At 40.5% G+C, this 21,781-nt stretch overlaps 2 protein-coding genes across 3 annotated transcripts in view; one reads left to right on the top strand and one right to left on the bottom strand.

Moving 5' to 3' along the window:
* LOC118818335 (BTB/POZ domain-containing protein kctd15) overlaps positions 1-12,146 on the top strand; it is a 53,912-nt gene extending 41,766 nt beyond the window's left edge. For both annotated transcript variants that reach the window (XM_036585567.1, XM_036585566.1), the window contains exon 5: positions 10,147-12,146. In XM_036585567.1, coding sequence (XP_036441460.1) covers positions 10,147-10,305 — 159 coding nt within the window. In that variant the 3' untranslated portion in view covers positions 10,306-12,146. The remainder of the gene's footprint in view (positions 1-10,146) is intronic.
* A 4,591-nt stretch (positions 12,147-16,737) lies between these two features.
* The window catches only part of LOC118818435 (transcription initiation factor TFIID subunit 4-like), a 157,530-nt gene continuing 152,486 nt past the window's right edge, over positions 16,738-21,781 (bottom strand). The window contains exon 15 of the mRNA XM_036585696.1: positions 16,738-21,454. Coding sequence (XP_036441589.1) covers positions 21,281-21,454 — 174 coding nt within the window. The 3' untranslated portion in view covers positions 16,738-21,280. The remainder of the gene's footprint in view (positions 21,455-21,781) is intronic.

Genomic DNA, 21,781 nt, shown 5'->3' with positions numbered 1-21,781 from the left:
AGGGAATCCAGCGCCAGATGGAGTTGGGTGGCTAAAACATATTGTGTAACATTTTCATGAGAGATGACTCAGTACCACTTCTTTTCAGATACTCATATCATTAGTGAAACCTAATTCAAACTTTTTTCTATAAAGAGTGCAAGCGCTGCCAAACAGTTCAAATATTCAGGATTAATGCCATTATTGTTGTAATCAATCACAGTGGATCGCATTTGTTATTCACTCAGATTTGACTCTAAAGCAGAATCTTTCCATTTAAAAAGCAGTGCCCTTTGTTAGCTATATAAGTGGACCAAATAAGCTTAATCATATTAATATTCCATGTGCAATTGGTGTTTAAAACCTTTAAGGTCTTTTGCTTTTTATTTCTGTTTTTTGTAATTTTGTGAAGGATAGGTTTTATATTTTTATCTTTAGTATTATATATATTGTCTATACCAGGGGTCGGGAACTCAAATGTTAAGAAGAGCCATTTTGTCCTTTCAACAAAAATTAAACCACCTTGGGAGCCACAACATTTAATGTCCATTTACCGTTGGCTGTAAATGTGTCTCAGTATGATATAAATATAAACAAAAACACAGAAGCACTTTACTCTGCTTCAAGCTTTAGCTCAGCTATAGCACCTTTTCTCACATCTCTGGCAGGAAACTTGTGTTGTCTCTCAACGTTTGATTTTTTACGAGGCTGAAGTCTCATTCGCCAGCTTCAACTTCCGTTCCACCTCAAATGGAATGTTATGGCGGCACCATTTAAGGTGGAACGGGAAAATTCAAACGAGAAACTGACTTCAGCTCTGGGACTTTTTAGTGTTTCACAGTTTCTTATTGCAGATTAAATGTATCAGGAGTGCAAATGAGTCCATTCGTCTCCAAATTATCAATGTTCGTCTTAAATCTTTCTCTTTGCCTTTTTTTTGTAGCTACTAGCTAGATGAGACTTGTCTGCGTTGCTGTGGTGACCAGCAGTCTGCCCGCCAACCTTCAGGGTTAAAGGGTGAATTAGCAGTTCTACATTAACTCCAGCATTTAAGACCCTTTAAAGTTAAAACTGTGTTATAATGATCAGCAGAGCTTTATTTTACTGCAAAGGAGGATTATTTTATTTTTACATGAAAATCTAATCCTGTTGTGGAGCCGAAACAGGGCAGTAAAATTGCTGCATACGGCTCTGGAGCTGTATGTTGCTGACCCCTGGTCTGTACGATGATAAGTAACAAACCGTTACTTAACAATGTTAAGTAATTAACAAGGTTAATATCTTGTTTGTTAATTCTCTTCTTGATATTTGTTTTCTTGAGTGCGCTCCTGTCCCTTTGCTGCTGTAGCACTGTGAATTCCCCCAGTTGTGGGACTAATAAAGTTTTCTTATCTTATCCTATATATTCATTCCTTTCAGTAATTCACTAACATTGTCATCACATGAACCCATGAAAACAAGGTGTCCAATTTCCATCACTGTCGTCCAGTGAGAGCAGCAGTAGCTGCACGTTCCATCTCTGCTGCAGTAGCCCTCTCACTCTCGTACTGCTACATTGCATCCTGTTTTGAGAGGAACTGGCACTGTCCACTTTTCTGTTGCTGTTGTTAGTTTGCTGCTTGTTGATTTAGTCATAGATCTCCCGCAAGTGTAGCACTGTCCAGTGAAGTCTCCAGTGATAATGTTTATATATTGTGATATTAGTGGCATACCACGCACTGCAGCTGGGCTTTGGGGTGGAACTATGAAAAGTTTGAGTGGTCAAACTAGGACAGTTTGTTTGTTAGCGGTGTTTAAAAAAATATTGCAGATAATTTATTGCACTAACACATTAATGTGTTTGTTTACAGTGAGCTATTTGAGGCACTTAGGACGAGCAGGTGGTGCTACTTCATTAAGTGCACCTCTTTGTACCTAGACTCTTTGTCCACTTTATTGGCTCCACTGACCATATAGGAGCACTTTGTAGTTCTACAGTTACAGACTGTAGTCCATCTGTTGCCCTGCATACCGTGTTCTTCAGTGGTCAGGACCCCCACAGGACCACCACACAGCAAGTACTATTTGGGTGGTGGATCATTCTCAGCACTGCAGTAACACTGATGTGGTGGTGGTGTGTTAGTGTGTGTTGTGCTGGTCTGAGTGGATCAGACACAGCAGTGCTGCTGGAGTTTTTAAACACTGTGTCCACTCTCTGACCACTCTAGTAGACCCTCCTACCTTGTTGGTCCACCTTGAAGATGTAAAGTCAGAGACAATAGCTCATCTGCTGCTGCACAGTTTGTGTTGGTCATCCTCTAGTCCTTCATCAGTGGTCACAGGACGCTGCCCACAGGACGCTGTTGGTCTGATATTTTTGGTTGGTGGACTATTCTCAGTCCAGCAGTGACTCTGAGGTGTTTGAAAACTCTGATCCACTCACACCAGCACAACAAACACTAACACATCACCACTTCAGTGCTGAGAATGACCCAACATCTTCTCATTGGTGGTCCTGTGGTGGTCTAATGAGCTCCTTTTTACTATAATTTGATACTATGACGTCACTAGTAGTGCAGTGTTGTAGTGTAGTGTAGTAGTTTTTATAGACTCCCTTAAATTGGTATGAATTCAATAGTCCAGGGTTGAGGAAGCATTGTGACATGTAACTCACCGTCATTTTGCCCATCCTAGTAAGTGCACAGTAGTAGCAGAGCATAGTGTTTGGTAGTCTAATCTTCATGATGGAAACATCTCAGTCATTAACTCGACCTCCATTTAAGCAGGCAGCTCTGGGCTGTTCTGAAACTCATTCTTGTTTGGGTGAAAAGACTAAAGTGTGAAGTCTGATGAATGCTGATGAGACACGTTCTCTCTGGAGATTGGACCGAGTGCATGGCTGATTGATTGAAAGAATAGTAGAGATGGCATTACATGACTTTTTCATTATCAATACCTCAACCTTGAGTACTGATACCAATCTGATATTTCCTAAATCAAAGATTATGGCATGACAGTCACCAGTAATGGTAACACAACACTGTTACATTACTAAACAAATACTGTCACAATAATTCATGACAGCATATGACATCTGTCAGTGTCAGTGAGTAAAATATCACCTTCTAATGCAGTGGCGCCCGATCCTCGTCCAGGAGATCTACCACCCTAATCTAACACACCTGATCCAGGTAATCAAGGCCTTCAGGAGCATCTGAATATTAGAGTCAGGTGTGTCGGATTTGAACTGTCCAGGGTGGAAGATCTCCGGGACCAGGATTGAGCGCCCCTGATCTAATGTTACCTTCACTGGACTGACCTTAAAGGCCTCAGCATACTTCTTGTGAAACGAAATTCTCGAGGATTGTGCGAAGCCGAAAGCGCCTTTGCGAGCTTACAAGCTAGCATACTTTCTGCGGTTTCGTATCGCCTGTCGCGGATGCTCCACATGACGCTATGACATTTTATGATAAGTTTCATGACCGCTGGAAAACAATTCTTTCACAGTTCTAACTATGGTGACGTTTGAGTTCAGAATACTGCCACCGTTTAAGGTGGAACGGGAAAATTCAAACAAGAAGCTGGTGAATAGAAAGCCAACTTCAGCCTCGTCCTCTTGTGAACCTAAAGTATTGTGAAGTATTCATTCATTGTTTATTTAACAAATGTGTGTTTCACAGTGAAATATTAGTGTGTCTGCCAAAGCTGAAGCTCCTCAGAGTTGTTCGTTTCATGGCATGCCTCCTTTTACTGACCAATCACAGGTCCTGTGGCGTTGTGTCTTTGTCCGCAGAATCCACCCAGCTGCCATGTGCGTGACACGGCGAACGAAGCCTCCGTGCAACGTCTGCGGTTGTTCATTTTTTCCACAATTACGTCATATTGTTTGCTGAAGCCAGGCGAACGTCGACGAAGTATGCTGAGGCCTTAACATTTCACTGGGTTGACATCAACACTTTACTGGGCTGACATTAGCCTCGCTAGTTAGTTGACAGAATGTATTGAAGTATTTCGGAATGCACCTGAACATTACTCATCATGTTTTTCTGTTTTTCAGTAAACAACAGTTTTTGCTTATCAGTGTGGTTGACTTTAGCACTTTTGGAGCTGGATTCGTTTTAACTGGCGATGTGCTGTGATTTGATTGATTACTGATGAGGTCCGTGATTTTAATTCAGTACAAATCTGTCCTGTCTTTAGTCTGCTGAGTAATGATTTTCGGAGCAAATTACTTTCTATAAATTGCCAAATGCAGCGCTCCTTCAGTAATACTAGTCCTTGTCAAATCAACCTCACAGTCATGTTATAAATCCTGATAAAAGACAGTGTTTCGGCAACCAGGAGGCAAGGCTAACCAGTGAACTGGAGCCCTTGGCACAGTTGTTTTATCCAAGCCTACTGTAATCTAAAGTTACCTCACACACATCTTAATGCTGAAGTGGACGTCCAGGCTGTGATGCTTCTGTCTGTCTGAGGTAATCTGGGAAAATTACACAGATACTTTATCCTGTATGGATCGGTCAGTCTAATCACTCAGTAACTATATTAAACTATTCCGGACCTTTGCCGAATTACCACTGCAGCCCTAATCTGAGGTCTCTGTACGTGTACAAGTCTGTGTGGTTCTCACTACAGTGAGAATAGTTCAGTTTAGTGTAAGTGACAGCCTCAGTCACACAGATGCAGAGTGAAGTGTGTGTGTCGTCAGAGTGCTGTGAGATTTTGACAGGAGATGAAAAACATCACGCTCTGAATCTGGAGAATCGCTTCACAAACAGGAGAGATCCATCCGGAGTGGTGAAACGTTTTTGGCCATAAGTTACACATTCAGCCTAAAATCTCTACAAATACTATTGATAGTAGATTATTAGTAATAGCCATTATCTGTAATGACAATGACACACTGCCACCGTCCTCTACTATGATTTATGAGTCGACCGATATGTAATTTAGGCAGTAAAGTCAGCTGATATTAACACTGCACAGATACATCTATATTGACAAAAATCCCATATCACTGATATTTAAAAGTGGGTTATTTTTTATTGTAATGAACAGACACCTCTATGGCAGTGTTACAGCAGCAACTGTATTATAGTGATAACACAAAAACCTTAAAATAGGAAAAACAACAACTAAGAGAAGTCAATGGAACCGTTTATCACTGAGCACTATAATATTAATATAATTAACACTACTATAATATTTTAGCTACTAGACTAATGGAGCTAACATGAAATGTAAGCTCATGCCCGACCAATGACCATGCCTAAATCATCAAACACTTGCCTCAAATTGTGTTTAGTCTATAAATATGGACGATAAAGCATCACATGGAAACCACATAAGCTATGATATTAATACTAGTAACATTACTATAATATTTTTAAGACTTTGTGAGTCAAGCATGACTTATTTTAGTTTTGACAATCAAGAATTAACAGTTATCAGTGAGTAAAGCACTGATTAACTGAAACCATATAAAAGGCCAATATTATCCGTAGAGGTGAATTTTTGGGACCGATTCTGATTTCTTTACAGCTAAATTGCCAAATTAGTTGATTTGCCTTTTTTAGACTTAATAACAACTAATAACTAATAATAATACCCAAAACTCACTCTGTGTGGAATAAGTGAACACATGAAACACACTAGTACCACCCAAGGTCACAATATGAATAACATTATTTGCTCTTTATTGGGCATTTTAAAACAAGAAAATTAGTAACCTGCTTAAACAAAACGAACCAACTAAAGTGCTACAGCTAAAGTGCTAAAGTAAGAGGCTACTGGCTCAATGAGCTCAATGTTTAGCGCAATGAGTTGTGAAATTATGCTACAAAATTTTGGCACAGGTGTAGCAGCAGCAACACAAAAATTGGCCTTTTTTTGCTTGTTTGGAACGAAAATGTAACCAGTCAGCGAAGTTCAGATGCGTGCAGATAAAAGTGAAAAGACAAGCTTTATTAACGCCGGGCAGAGTCTTAGTCGAAGTACAAGCGTGGGTCAAAACCAAGAAGTGATATATGATCACGAATGTGATCATCACAACACGCAAACAAATCCAGAGGGCAAGACGAAAGACAGAGTCGAAAAATGCAGGCAAAATGTTCAAAATCACAAATCCAAGAATTAAGCAAAGGTACAAAAGGAGAAGGCAAAAACGGAGTCAAAATTAACACGATCGGGGTCACAAACATACATACATACATACATACATACATACATCATCTAAACCGCTTATCCTTCTGGGTCGCGGTGGGGTGCTGGTGCCTATCCCAGCTGTCATTGGGCGGAAGGCGGGTCACAAACAGAGTATGGCAAAACAGAATAAATGCTCAGTAAGTTCAAGAATGAAACAATACCTCGCAAAGATCCTGTGCGAAGGCCCGGGCTATTATACTAAACTACACTAGTCACATGATACAGACACACAGGTGAAAGCATTCGGAATTCCGGTGACCGTGAGCGCTGATAGGTGCGAGGCTGAACGTTACTGATCACATGATCTCCGCATGGCTGCTTGGGTAATGGAGTCCACGAGGGACTCCGACTCGACAGGGGAAGTCTGCCGTCACGTGATCTCCCAAGATATCTTGGGAAATGTAGTCCGTAGCACTAAACAAGTCTCTACAAGGCGTGACAGAAAATCTGGTTCTGATTGTACAGTTTTTTCAGTGACACCATTTTGAGATGATATCCACACTATCAGGAACAGAGATATTGGCAATAATCTGCTGTTCCCCTCCTAACAGTTCCACCAGTGCCAACTGTGTTTACTGTACTGTACGTTTGCTGACTTTCTGCTGGCCTGTAATTGGCATTGTCTCCTCTGTGTTTGGTTTTGAGAGCGTCTGCCTTAATCTCTGTGTGGGGCCATTTGGTCCCATCACCGTACGCGCATTAAAAACAATTCAGCAGGTTTGTGAGATGCAGTAATCAACACTGGGCGTGCGAGATAATTTCCATGATAGTTACTGCTTGCTGTTGTGTGTGTGTGTAGATCGGCGAGTGCAAAGCTTGGGCAGATCTGATCATTACTGCTCTATTCAAACTCAGCATAAACCGTCTGCTGCTGCACCCACACCAAGAGACGTCTGTCTCCGTCAGCAGGATGGACAGAGAATGAGAAAGAGGCATGGAGAGAGGGAGAGAGAGGGAGGGAGGAAAAGGCTATTCACAGAAAAGAAGCACAATGCTGAGAAACACAGGAGGAAGATTGTATGTGTAGCTCGAGTGAGATTGTCCATCTGTTGTATAGCTTTCATTGACAGTGTTAGTAATGATGCGTTATTACTGCTAGCTGCGGCTTAAAGTTGGTGTGGAGAAGTCATTTTCACAATTTTGCCCCTCTCCTCAAACGTAGCTGAAGTTTGCTTCTTTAGTCTTGCACTGGAGCTACAAGAATAATGGAGCTAACATGTAATGTAAGCTCATATCCCACCAATTAACATGCCTGAATCATCAAACACGTGCAAACTTCACCACCAAACATGCCTTGGCTGGTCAGCTACATTTGGGGTAAGTGGTGGAACTGTGTGAATCACACTCTTCACTGAAGTGTCAAATGCTTGGAGGCCAGAAGAAGAAACTTGCCCTGCTTACCCTCGTCTGTTTGCCCTTTGTGCTCTTTATATCCTAACCTAACACCTGCCCGGCCGCAGTACTGCTGAGTCCAGCAAAGTTCAGCTTACCTGTGTATCAAGCCATCAGTAGCTGAATGTAGTGTTATCAGAGATGGGCGATATGGCAAAACTGTATGATCACAATACTTCAGGACACTCGTCATATTTAGTTTTTCTCAGGTTTGATAAGGTAGAACAGCCAAAAGGATCCAGGCCTGTCACGATCATTACATTAGGCTACGTTCACACAGCAGGTAAAAAGTCTTATTCTCACCAAATCCAAATTTATTGTTTGGCCGTTAACAAAATCTTTTAAACGTGATCTGTATGCAGCATCGGTCTGAACAGATCAGCTCCTAAACTGACCCACATGTGCAAATGAACAATGCTTCACGTTGCTTCATGTGGCGGCTCATCCAGTGGTAAACAATCATGACTGCCAATGAACGCCAGTCGATCCCGGAGGGTTCAGTTTCATCTTCACCAGCGTCACAGGAGCAATCATGAAGGCTTATTGACTGACAGCTGGGCTCATCACCCAGAATGTGTTTGAACTCACCGTTAAAGGGCGCGGTCACTTCTTCAGCCCGGATCCTCGGATTCTTTGCTTTCAGACTTTTAACTGTTCTTTGATGCTGCAGCCTCGTCTCATACGGCCGCGTTCAGACATTTCAAACATGGAGGGGGTTTGGAAAAGTCTCTTTTAATTTTTTTTTTGTACAGAAACATCACTCCAAATATTTAGGAGGTCTCAGCAGTGCAAAATTATGATGAATGCCGAGTTGGATTGACGTAAAAGTCGCATGAATTCCGATCTGGCTGTTCAGACTGAGTCATTACCGCATATTGGATACGTATCAGATTTCAGTACCACATATGAAAGCGTCTCTAATCATAATTAAAAATGTCAAATTCAGTGTGTTTGTTGCTGTTCACACTGACACAGACACACATCTGTGTCACATATGAAGAAAAAAATCAGATTTGGGCCACTTTTACCTGCTTAGCTGATAATTCATTGCCATTTAAATAACTGCAATTAAAAAATTAATTATTTTATTTGTTCATTGTACACAACTATTAAAGTACACACACAACAATACTTCCTAAAGATACTATGATTTTATGAGCTAGCAAGAGGGAAAAATGATGATTGCAGCAGTGAAGTCAGGCTGCTTCAGCTAACAGACAGAGTGGCATAGCATTCAGCATGAAGCCTTCGTGTTAGCTGCCCGTGTTAGCCCTGGTGTGGGTTTGTTAGCGGACGGTAAATAGGTGACCACAGACAGCTCTCCTCACATTGGGGTTTACTGATAGCTCTTCCAAAAACACACCCAGAGGGGTTAAAGACGATGAAAAAGAGCTCACTCTGTCTCTCTGGTCTCCACTCTTGGTCATTCTTTCCCGTATGTTTACGTGAGCCCAACTCTTCCTCAGTGAGCCTCGCTTGAAATCAAACAAGCAGAAAGAAGATTCGCCACATTGCTTTTGCTTCGAGGTTGACCTGCAGTGGTGCAAACGTAGCTTACATATTTCCTACCAGAATAGAAGCTCATATTTTCCGTGAGGAGCGTCTGGATTTCTTTGCTTTTTTATTTAAATAAAGTGTTTCGTATTGTAAAGTTATGAAGCTGATTTGAAAACTTGGCCTGTACTGGAATCACTGAGATGTGTTTCATTTGCAGAGTTACTGTTTTAAACAGTGAATATGAATTAAAACACTTTAAAAGCTTAGAATCTCTTGTTTTATATGATAATAACTAATACAAAATGGAACTATTCACCAACAGGTATTTTTAGATGTTCTATTGAATAGTTAAAGAATTATGTGAATGATAAATAATATAGCAATAATTCTCTGCTTTTGATTTGGCCCTCCAGGAGGATATGCTATCCCCACCCTATATATATATATATATATATATATATATATATATATATATATATATATATATATATAGTATAATGTTATGAAATACATTCTTTTACTCTTACTGTGACCCTTGGCCCACCTCAAACATTGCACTTTGGACCCCCAAGACAATAAGAAAGCTGTTATATAGATTTTTTGTTATCATTTTAGAATCTTCTATGGACATTTCTGATATTTCTATTTTTTTTTTCCTTTTTCACTATTTCTTAACGTCCTGCTTATTATTTGAAACCTGTGAATTTGCACTGGACTAATTTTTTACATGTATCTGCATATTCATGCTGTATTCCACATCAGGAACTAATGTAATGATTTTGGCTGGTGAGTTTTCTCTGTAGCCAGTTGTCTCAGGCTTATTACATACTAAGACTTATTATGCAGTAACAACATGGACAGCAGTACAAACTGGCTGAGTCATTCTTAGGTTATAGAAGTGTGTAGTAAAACCCTGGACCCACCGTTGGATCCTGGCCATTTAAGGGGTTAACTCTGACAAATGCGATCCCACCTGATCCGTGAAATTATTGCCTTCACATGTCTTTTATTAGCTGGATCAGAAGCGTTAGACTTGTGTTGGAGGTGAAACCTGCAGGTTGGTGACTCATTGCTCTGTGCTCTCCGTCTCTGCAGGTGCTGGAGCGTCTGTTCCAGAAGGGTTTCAGCGTGGCGGCGTCGTGCGGGGGCGGAGTGGACTCCTCCCAGTTCAGCGAGTACGTCCTGTGTCGCGAGGACAGGCGGAGCCAGTCCATGAACACGCCCATCAGGATAAAACAGGAGCCGCTGGACTAGTGACCAGACAGACTGCCCTCCGAGACTTAACAACCCAGTTCCACACGTACTCACACACACATAAGCGCTCACATACACCCACACATACCTACAGACTCGGATACGGACCCCTGTTAGCTTCGCCGGCTCCACAGCGGAATGTAATGTAAAACAAACACAGATAAAACAGCGAGTTTCTCACTTCCGAACTCAAGAGTAACCCAAAGAACTACAGAGCGAACTACAAAAAGGGGCGGAACAGAAGCAGCTAAGCCAATCCCTGACGTCGAAGCCAATGACTGGCACTCAGACTGACCAGTGAGAGTCACCGGTGTGTATTCCTCGTGCCGTGTCGCTGTGTGAGGCGTGTATGTTCGTGCACCGGTTTCTCACAGCTAGCAGAGAGCTGGACTCCAGTGACCGACACAGAAAACGAAACGAAACGAAACGCAGGGCATTCGACTCCAACGGCCAACGAACGGACTCATTGAAGAGGGGTCCAGCTTCTATACCTCTGCCAAATCGATTGTTTCACGTTACTGTTGTTTATAAAATGCAGCGTTTCCTCCCACCGTGATGTACACAGTCGTTAATACTAGGATTTGTTTTTTCTTTTTTTCCGTTCGGTTTTATTCTTATGTTTGTTTTAGCTTTCTTTTGTTATATGAAGGATGAATGTGAGTGGTGTTCTGAAGTCATTAGGTTGGGGGAGAGTTTCCTGGCGCTGCTTTCGCTGAGAAACACTATTATGGCCCGAGGCGGGGCAGTTAACGCAGTGTGGACTGTAATGCATTCAGAGCCCAGAGAAGGCCTCTTTGTTTAAAGAGAGCTGCAAGCAAACACGAGTATTTCTGAAAAACCCTTCCTACAGAAACAGGTAACAGAGACGTGCGTATAATGCGATTCTCATGACGAGTCTTCAAACATATCGTTCAGAATTGGACATTAGCTGTGTGCCGGTAAGAGCTGTGTGGTCAGGAGATCCACGTTAAGATCAAAAGACGTTACAGACTGGAATGAATTTGTGCATTTACATCGACGTTTGTTTGCCGCCTCATGATTGTGGCCGTTAGCTGGAGAAGCGGGAGGCGAGGCGAAAGCATGTTGGAAAATAGCCAAGATTGTGTCAAACAGTCGACAGTACATGCTTGACTACATACTTTTGCACTTAAACAAACATTGAAGGCAAAGGCACGGTCCTTTCAGCACAGATACCCTGCCCTCTGGCTATCGTGAGAACAAGCAGCTTTTTCAATGCTCACCGTGCCAAAGGACACAGCATTCGAATTTAAGGAGCCTTGATAGGATGAGGTCATTAGCCGTAAATACGTTTTATGTTATCGTAGTGGATTAAAACAGTTGCTTTCTGTTTCAGGTGGTGTGTGCTACTCGAATTCCTTACTGCATCATCAAAGTGTTATCAGATGCTTCACTGTGGTCCCACACAAAGCGCCGGCCAAGAACAGGAAACGTTTTTGCTCAGATTTAGTTTGAGAAAGAGGCAGAGCTGCATCTGAACGGGTTCAGAACTCTGGAGCTTTTAGACTGAGGCATTCAAACAGAGTTAAAACAGTGAAAACAATATACAATATCAGAAATGTGGCTGTCTGTCCCGGCAAATGCTCTGTTGGAGCTGGAGCAGTTTTACTGGAGAAGGCTGAGTAACGTAATGTAATTTGTCAGGATTTGACGCAGGATTGATTCAGATTGCCCAAATTACATAGTAGATATAATGGATTACAGTCAATCCAGAATTATTATGGATTAAAATCACTCCACAATTATTACTGTCAGACTGTAAAACTACACACTGCAGATTCATACTGGATTAAAATCGCTCCACAATTATTACCGTCAGACTGTAAAACTACACACACTGCAGATTCATACTGGATTAAAATCGCTCCACAATTATTACCGTCAGACTGTAAAACTACACACTGCAGATTCATACTGGATTAAAATCGCTCCACAATTATTACCGTCAGACTGTAAAACTACACACTGCAGATTCACACTGGATTAAAATCGCTCCACAATTATTACTGTCAGACTGTAAAACTACACACACTGCAGATTCATACTGGATTAAAATCGCTCCACAATTATTACAGTCAGACTGTAAAACTACACACTGCAGATTCATACTGGATTAAAATCGCTCCACAATGAAAAATAAACACGCTTTATTGAACATTGTTGTAATTACTGAGTTTACAGTGCCTCCTCAGGTAACACTGATTCGGCTCAGTCAGGGCTACAAACGGCAGCTGATGCCAAACTTTTCCCCGAGTTGTTGCGCCGAAACCCTAAGTGAACCCAGAAACTCTGAAAGCTAAGAATAAACAAACGAGCTAGAGGTCAGTCACCCTCCATCTGATCCACACCACTGATCCCTCACACAGCAGCTCCACTTCAAAGACACCAGAAAGAAGAAGTTCTGCCCATTCTTTCTGTGTGTGAATCTTACAGATGCTGTTTCTTCCACCCCAAACGATTCTGATCAAAAATAAACCCTCCCCCCGCCCTCGTTTCTGATCTGCCTGGTCAAAGGCAGACTCATCTAAATACTGAGAGAAGTTCAAGTTCAAGAGCGCCAGAAAGAAATAATAATAAATAAAAAGCTCCTCATTATGAAGTTAGCATTAGGAAAGTGGAAGCGGTCATTAGGCGGGTTTGGGCAGTTTGAAGTTCTCAAGAAGTTCAGATCAGCTGGTTTCGGTACAGTGTTTGCTCTCTGATTGCGCAGCTCATAGAGAGCGTGTGTGTGTGTGTGTGTGTGTGTGTGGATTTGAAGGCCTGGAGCAGAAACGGACCCCCCGTAGGGAAGCCTAATCACGACGGGCTTTGTTCTGACCCAGACTCGGCTCGTCCCTCTCATCCACTCCTCCACAAAGGGAATGGCCAACCACTCCTTTCATGTGCAGCGTGTGCGTGTCCCAGAGGCTCTGAGACCAGCAGCGCCAGTGGAGATGTTAGTTCCCCCCCGCTGCGTCAGCCCCTCGTAACCACCTACAGGACCCCCGCAGTTCTGCACACACATACGCACCAACAAAAACTGACCAACCGCAGCACCACCCAAACACCACCAGTCCCAAACAGACCTACAGAACTGCACTCCGCATCTCATCTGCACGTCTAGAACCTCAGCAGACCATCTGGACGAACGTGGGCCAAAGCTGGAGCAGCTCAGAACATTTCCTCTTATGATTCTCAACATTCATATATCATCACTGTCATAATAAACCTCTGAAATGATGACTTCACCAGAGAGGGAAGAACTTTTCATGCAAGTGAGTGTAAAGGGCAATTCCACCAATTTTTCAAAATTTCTGCACAGAATTCAAGAATTTGCCAAGGCATTCAGAGTTGGTTGGTGATGGACACCAGGGGTCACGCATTTTATTTACCATCCAAAACCACCAGTGAACCTACACTTGTTTTTTGAGCTTTTATTTGAAATGTTTCCAATGATAAAGTTGTGAAAATCTGAAACGAATACGTTTTGCCTTGACCTCACTGTGTTTTAAGGCTTTTATTTATGTTTTTGGGACAAAACCTCCTCAAACCTGTTGGCGTCAGGCAGCGTATTCATGACCATTTAGTGTAATAACTTTCTGTGAGGTTCTGTTAGATCAGGGGTGTCCAGTCTTATCCAGGTGTGGCAGCAGGTTTCCACTCCAACAAAGCAGGAGGTCACCTGATGAAATGTTTGAAGACTAAGACTGACTGATTAAACAAGTAGAATCAGATGATCTCCAGCTTGTTTGGAGTGAAAACCTGCAGTCACACCAGGCGGATAAGATCCGACACCCCTGTTTTAGAGGCTTTAAACTCTCTGACTGAAATAATTTGTCTAAATCAGTTTAAATGTGTCGAAATTTGGAAAAACCGGCTGTTTATTTCAAGTCATTTTTGGCCATTTCTGTTGGTCCGTTCATCACACAATACAAAGAAATAGTTCACACGGTACAAAGAGCAGCTGGCTCCACAGAACTGTAATAAAAGTGAAAAAGGGGTCGCGAGGTTTCAATATGACAGTGACGAAATAGAGCTTAGATGCATTTGAGAAGAGGATTTCCAAGCCTCCTGTAACTCCTGTAACTCCTGTAACAGGAGAAATGTAGAATAATTTTTTCCCCTTAATTTCGGACCTTTTCTGTTGGTCTGTTAATCTTGAAGTTCTACCACAGAGCAAAGAGTAACTGGAGTCTTCAAATTATTCAAAAAAAAATTAGACAGCGACGTTGCTGTGGTGCAAACTATCAAACTGTCTGATAAATCTACTCACTGCTGTGTTGTTAGTCTGCAGGGATGCACAAAAAGAGCAGAAAGTCACTGAGAGACGCACAAACGCAGCATGAGGTTATGCAGATACATCAGAAGTGGGTTCAGTAGATCAGACTCACCTGAGTTTGCTAATGACGTTATGAAGAGTGTTGACACCGAGAAGCTCAGATGTTCTGCAGATCATGGCTTTCAGTGAGAAACGTCCCCCTCCATTCACTCCTTTCACTCTTGGTCGTGTTGCATTTCTGGGTTCGGGTCGGTGAGGTCCATAAACAAACCAGCGGGCAGCAGGTGTTGGCGGCGCTCGGTCCGCCGGCTGGCATTACTGGTATTATGTACAGTTATTTGTATATCAAAAGTTCAGGACGCTGTTTTCTCTCTTAGTACACGAGGCCTAAAACATAAAGAGATCTGAGTGCTCTGATGAAAGGACAAAAAAGAAAAAGAGAAGTTCATTAAACGAGCAATATGTTGTGTACATATGGATAAAAAAAGAAGAAAAACATTTCAAAATGTATTCGAGGTGAAAATTGTTATTATTTAATGTTTTAATAATTAGACTGTGGTATTCAAAGGGCATGTGTTTGTTAACAGTGTCTCCATGTTTCTTTTTTTCTTTTTTATTTACTTGCATATTTGCTATAATAAAAAGATGTACTGTTTATTCCAGATGTGGTGTTTTTTTTCCAGTTAGTGTCAGTAAGGTCATTGTTTTGAGTGCTGCATGCAAAGGTTTGGGCGCCCCAGTTTACAGAACACACTGCACATTTTAACAGACATTAAATGTGCCCTGTGCAAATGTTACAGCATGTTTTATATTTTCATATTTAATGTCTTTTTTATATTAAACTCATAAATATTTTATATATATACATCATTGCTGTTGTCTCCAAAATGGTAACTTTACAGGAGAAGAAAAAACATACTTTTAATGTAAGTCTATGGAACCAAACTTAGTTTTTCGAGTCATTTTGGGCCGTTTCTTTTGGTGCATTTATTGTGAAATTCATATAGAGTGTAAAGGGCAACAGGCATTTTGAAATGGCATTATGTCAAAAACTGAAAAACAAAAAAGATTGAGATACGTGTTCTTCTGACAGCAGCGATACATAAAATGATGTAGAAATTTTGCACTACTTTTGCAGAAAAAGCCATATTTGTTCTCTGTAGAGGATATAAAATTTATTTTTATTATTTCACACGATTTGTAATAGTGGAGACATCAAAACCATGACAGTATGGAATTATGGAAATTAAAAATTGGTTTAAAAAATCAATCTAATATAGTCATTTAATACATTTTTTACATTTAAATGTTAATTTTTTGTTTAAATAATAATTAGATTCAACTCTTTTTATGTCTTAGAAAGTGATTGTATTTAAGCATAAACCTTTGGATCTGAATGTTTAAGATAATGAACAATGCATGTCCAGTTCATGTGTCCAGATCTTTGACTGCTAGTGTGTTTATATGTGAAATTCAGCCTGTAGTTCCAGTCTTCCTGAAACGGAGCTGTAATATTTATTTAAACTCTGGACTGAGTTCAAAAACATCATCGTAGCGCTTCATAAACTAAACTCACGCTTAACATCCGTACGTTATGCAGCGGCCGCGGTGCTGCAGCACTACAGTATGTTTGAGGTCTGTCGCCCAAAACTTTCCTTCATACTGCAGAGCAAAGAGGAGAATCACAGCGGAGATGATAGGAAACTTCTGCCTTCAGCACCTTCCTCATCCTCAGTATGACTGAGGATGTGTGGCTTTAGAAACACTCCACCTCAAAACGAATGAAGGTATAGAGAGCTCTGGGGTCCGGAGACCATCCCAAGAAAAATTCGGATTGTAAAATTCAATCCAAATTCAGACTGTTGTGGAATAATAAACAGTGTAATTAGCGCAGGCTACACTGTGCTGGGAGTTTGGTGTAGCAGTCAGCCTCAAATGTGCACCACATTCTGGGAAACGGAGGAAAAAAGACAAGTTGAAAGAATTTGTGAGAAAGTATGACATTTGTGGCTGATGTAATAATGTGATAAGCCTAATTATAAATGCTGCCATTAGATCAGAAGGATCACATCTGTGCTGCTTTTAAGATAAAATACAAAAATGACGCTATGAAGTGATACAAACATCACCGATGCAGTTAAACACAACAAAAGTAGTTAAGTTTAGTAAACAGCTTATTTATTCCTTTACAAAATAGGTACAAATACAGAAGTTCTTCACACAAACAAGAAATATTTCAGGATATGTACATAGTTTACCAAAAATAATGTAGTTCTAATAAACACATGGTCTTGTAAACAATATTTACAAATTATCCATACATTAAAACATTAATTTCCCAACTGTATACATCAGTAATACCTTCCTAATAATAATAATAATAATAATAACAATAATAATAATAATAATAATAATATTTTGGCTAAAAAGCTGAAGTAGTAGAAATGTCCTGCTTGATATCAGAAACCATAAAAATAATTATTAAAATCATTTTTAACTGGACAAATAGGTCTATTTGTGCTTTTAAATTACTACTGTTTTTTTATTCCTATGGTATTTTACGACAAAAAATTGCATTGCCTGAAATGAGGCAAGCATGAAATGACAAAAAAGAAACAAACGAAGGACAAAAGGACAAAATATAAATAGTAACAAAAATTTCCCTTTAACAGCTTTTAACAATACTGGCAGAGGTGTAGAAACAGACGGGGCCAATCTTTGCTGATCGTTAGTAACATAGCTCTCGTTTTTTTAATTACAATAAAAAAATAGCATACACAAAAAAATAGTGCTGTTTTAAAAAAAATAAAAATAAAACCAGGACAACATAAAAACTTCAATAACTGTTTCTTAACGTTGTCTTTTCAACGTATAAATTACAAAACAACAAAAAAAACAAACCATAGCAGGTGCATAGAAGCAAAGGGGCTCCGATTTGACCAGTTTTGACAGTTTTGTAGTGAAAAGACGGGACAAACGTTACGTTTGAGTTAAACTGAAAGTAACTCTACAGTCTCACCTCAAATAAAACTCAAAGTTGGATCACAAACCCAAAAAAAAATGCTTGAATGTTTCAAATAAAACTGAAAACAGAGTGACCTCTAGTGACATCATACAGATCAAACCTCCATCGGAAAATAACCGTTACAGCTAACAGCGCCGGACGAGTCTTCCCTTCTGTTCTCTAATAAAGAGTGAAGTAGCCGCTGTTGCTGAAGTGTGTCAAAGACAGAAAAAGGTCAGTTAAATGTTTCAGTAACGCTGAAAAGGGACCTGAGGTGACCGTTAAAGCCCCAGTCAGAACTGCAGGGTCAGTTTTTGGTACTGCAACAAAATATCCTCACTGTCGCTTCAAAACCTCGTACCTCCTGAATCGTAACTTTAACGTACGTTAATGTAACGAGATGTTATTCCAAGTTCCTATTGGTCCGTTCATCACGAAGTGCTCACGCAGTGTTAAGGGCGGCTTGGAGATCGAGATTAAAACCAAGAAAGTACAAGGTTACGATACGACAGTGACGATATGCATAGTGAAGCTGGAGCTGCTGTTTCGGCGCCTGACTGGGGTTTTAAACCGCTGGAAAGTCTGAAAGCAGGACTGTGTACAATCACAACGTGGCTCACGCTGAATCACACGGGTGAATGATTTTACACGTAACTGAATGTGTTTAAAATTAAAAACTGAAACAACTTCAAACCATCAAGAATGTTCACAGCTGAGGTGGGTCACCACATGCTGGAGGTGGGCAATACGGCAAAAAGTATCGTATCACGATACTTAAAGAATTTTCACTGCACGATATGTATCACGATATTAGACAGATCAATGCATTCGTAGTGCCTTATATAAAATCTGCTGGGTTTGATGATTTTTAACATTAAATAATACTGCGCTGAGTCCACTTCACTAGAAGAGATTACGCTCTCAGACCCATCAGGACTTCGTGGCCTTTTTTGTGACTGTTGACTAAAATGCTTGATTTCACAGTGGTGAAATTTTTTCAATATTTTTAACGTATTTTTGGGGAGCTGCGGTGAAGAAATCTGCGACTGATATTTATTTAACTCATTTTAAATGTAGCCTAGTTCGTTTCAGTCAAAGCGAGAACATGCAAAGCACCAGGTTTGAGATAAAAAAATAAAAAATATATATAATACTGTTTTAAAGTTAAAACTGGCTACAAAAACAAAAAGTACTGAGATCATCCACACACATACTCTGCCGACTAAACCGGTTCTCTAAATAAACAGGAATATTCAGGAAATCTGTGGAAATGGATTAAAGAGCACAATGCTAATATGAACCCAGTCGCTAATGTGCGTATCTATCAACACAGTGCAAAAACGTCCAGCATCTATAAGCTACAAGAGGGTCAATCACAGCACACTGAGCAGGAACTGCTCACAGGACACGAATGTGAGGACAGGCAATCGGCTGCGGCCAAAGCCGGAGTGTGTAATCGAGTCGGGAGAATTCCCAGTAGTGTTTTTGGCCGATTACTGAGTTCACGTTATAAACTTGTGCAAAAACACTCAGATAAACTGTAAATATTACATCCAAGTGCACATCTGTAGTAATTTAGGGGTTAAATCAGCGGCCCTCACCTCAAGCGCTGCAGCCCCGGTTTGCTGATTGTAGCCGACTCTCGTACAGCGGACAGAGATTAGATGAAGCTAAAGTTCCTGTGCCACCATAAATGTTGTAGCAGTTACATTCACAGGCGCTAAACGTGTAACTAAGGTGGAACGGAAACTCAAATAAAAAGCTAAAATCAGCCTCAAGAGATGATCTTTCATATGTAGATCACGTAACGATGGACAGCAGCAGGAGGATCTCCCAAAAAACCAAGGCGGCACCAAAAATCAGGAATGAAAAAGCTACATAAGAAGGATGAGGACATAACCGAGCAGGTGGGCAGTGAGTAATGCTAACTCAGCTAGCACAGTTTGTAGCATGTTGACTGTCATGATTATGTCACATTTACAATAATAAATAAGAGCGATAAATAAAGTTTCACTTACAGATTCACGTTTGGAGCTGAAATGCACTGATTGGCCAAAACTGTGAATTCTGGCACATACCGAGACGACGGGTTGAATTTGTGTGAACTTCTGCGATGGTGAGGTCACAATTTCCTGGAGGGTCTGAAAGTTTGTAGTGAAACATGTAGTTGTTCATTGTTCTTTTCCCAGCATGATTACTGTACAGCTGCAAAAGGCACTTTTACTTTAAGCTGGACGTGTAGCTTTGCAAAATGTTTTAATAAAATTGAGAAAGTTTTCTTTATAATTTCTTGAATATTAAAGACTAACCAGGTTTAGTCTGATTAAAATAACAAATGTAAAAGTGATCCTGCTTTCTTTGTAATTCTCTGGGGTTGATATCTACAACGTGCTCAGAAAAGCAAACTGTTTATCACAGTAACAAACAAAGGGGTTAAATATGGTCATATTGCCCACCTCTACATGTATCGGTTTTTAGTTTAGACTGGATGCCACAAAATTAGCAGACAGAACAAAGATCACAATAAAAAGGTGACAAAGAAATATTAAAACTTGTCGTGGGGGTGTATTGCTATAGTCTTGACCACTGCTGGTTTACTGACTCTTGACCTGTTTTTACAGATGCGAAGCACCTCGTGGGACTGGCCTGTAACTCACTCACTAACTCACTCACTCACTCACTCACATTTAGCAGGCTAAAGATTCTCCACAGGGGGGCGCCATTAGCAATAAAATCACTTCATAAATAAAAGTGGTGCTCCACATCAGTGACACTGTGTGTCCTTGTTGGAAAAACAGAGCGCAATTTTCATGGATGTATAACGGGAAAAAATTTAAAAATCACTAACTAAATTGAAATGCACTTGATTATTAATGAATACTTCGATCGTACAGACAAATGTTTTAAACATTATTTTGCTGCTAACAGTGGAAAACATACATGCTGATTAAAATTATTTTCAAAGAAACTATTTACATCAAAGTGGTATCAATAAATGCTTCGCAGTTATCTGTTACCCTCCCACCCTCCGTACTTTTTGAAGAGTTTTAGTCTATAAATGCTGTTGTTGGGATCTGAATTATTCAGAATTGGCTGGACATAACTGATTAAATTAGGGCTGCATAAACGTTTCGAGAAGAATTTCTGTAAAAACAATATACACAAATCACTTCAAGGCGTTTCGTCTCAAAGATCGTTCACTATAAGCGCTACACAAGTCAAATATACAGCTATTCCAGAAACCAAAGACATCATCAAGATCGGGCTCAGATTCATCCAGAATGTATCCAAAAAAAAAATGTAAAAATTAAATTAAAAATGAATGCTGAAAGGACAACCTGCCTCCAGCCCCTCTTTACATGGCCTTTAAGTTAATGTTCAATGACGAATTTAAGATGAGTTCATTTTTGCAGGAGAAGAAAAAATGAAAACAAAAGTGAAAAGATACATCAACATTTTTTTCTCGTCATTTTCACTTCAAATTTTTTTCGGTAATAAAAAGCCACATCGACATCACGACAGAGACACTGAGAGCGGAAAAGAAAAGGTCACTGAAGGCACGTTGCAGGGTGCTGTAGGAAGCTTGAGATTGCTGGGTGCGGTGAGTGTTCGCTGTTGGCTACCGATTCCGTGTTGTAGGTTTTCTGTGTGTTGTGTTTTTGTCTTTCGGTTAGTGTTAGCATCGTTGACGTTAGCTACTTCAGCAGAGCGCGGTAGAGTAAGAGCGATCGGTTCGTCTCTCGTTCCTGCTCCATATAAAAGATGAAGTCCCTGAGGTTGACGCGTGTGATTCGCTGGCGGGGGTACTGCCGTGAGGACGTGGATACTGAGGACGAAGAAGCTGGAGAACCGGCGGAACCTCCGGACACCTAGAGAGAGGACCGAGAAACAAAATCAGTTCTGTGGACACTGTTAACAAGGGGTGGTGACCACTAGTGACCCCACAATGCGACATTATCACAATCAGGCTGGCCAAAACTAACGACCCCAACACCTCAATGAGACAGCAAATACAGGTTTATACCATACGTAACTTATTAAATTACTATTTTAATTTAAAATTGTTTATTTCAGTGACAAAAATAATGTTCTAACAGTCATTATACATTAGATTCTTCAATTGTGTATTGTTTTGTTTTTGGCCCACCACAAAAATTTAACTTTGACCCACCCAGGCCAAAAAGATTTGGCACCCC

This window comes from Colossoma macropomum, unplaced genomic scaffold (assembly GCF_904425465.1).
Source record: "Colossoma macropomum unplaced genomic scaffold, Colossoma_macropomum, whole genome shotgun sequence".
NCBI lineage: Eukaryota > Metazoa > Chordata > Actinopteri > Characiformes > Serrasalmidae > Colossoma > Colossoma macropomum.
This window is presented reverse-complemented; position numbering and strand designations above follow the sequence as displayed.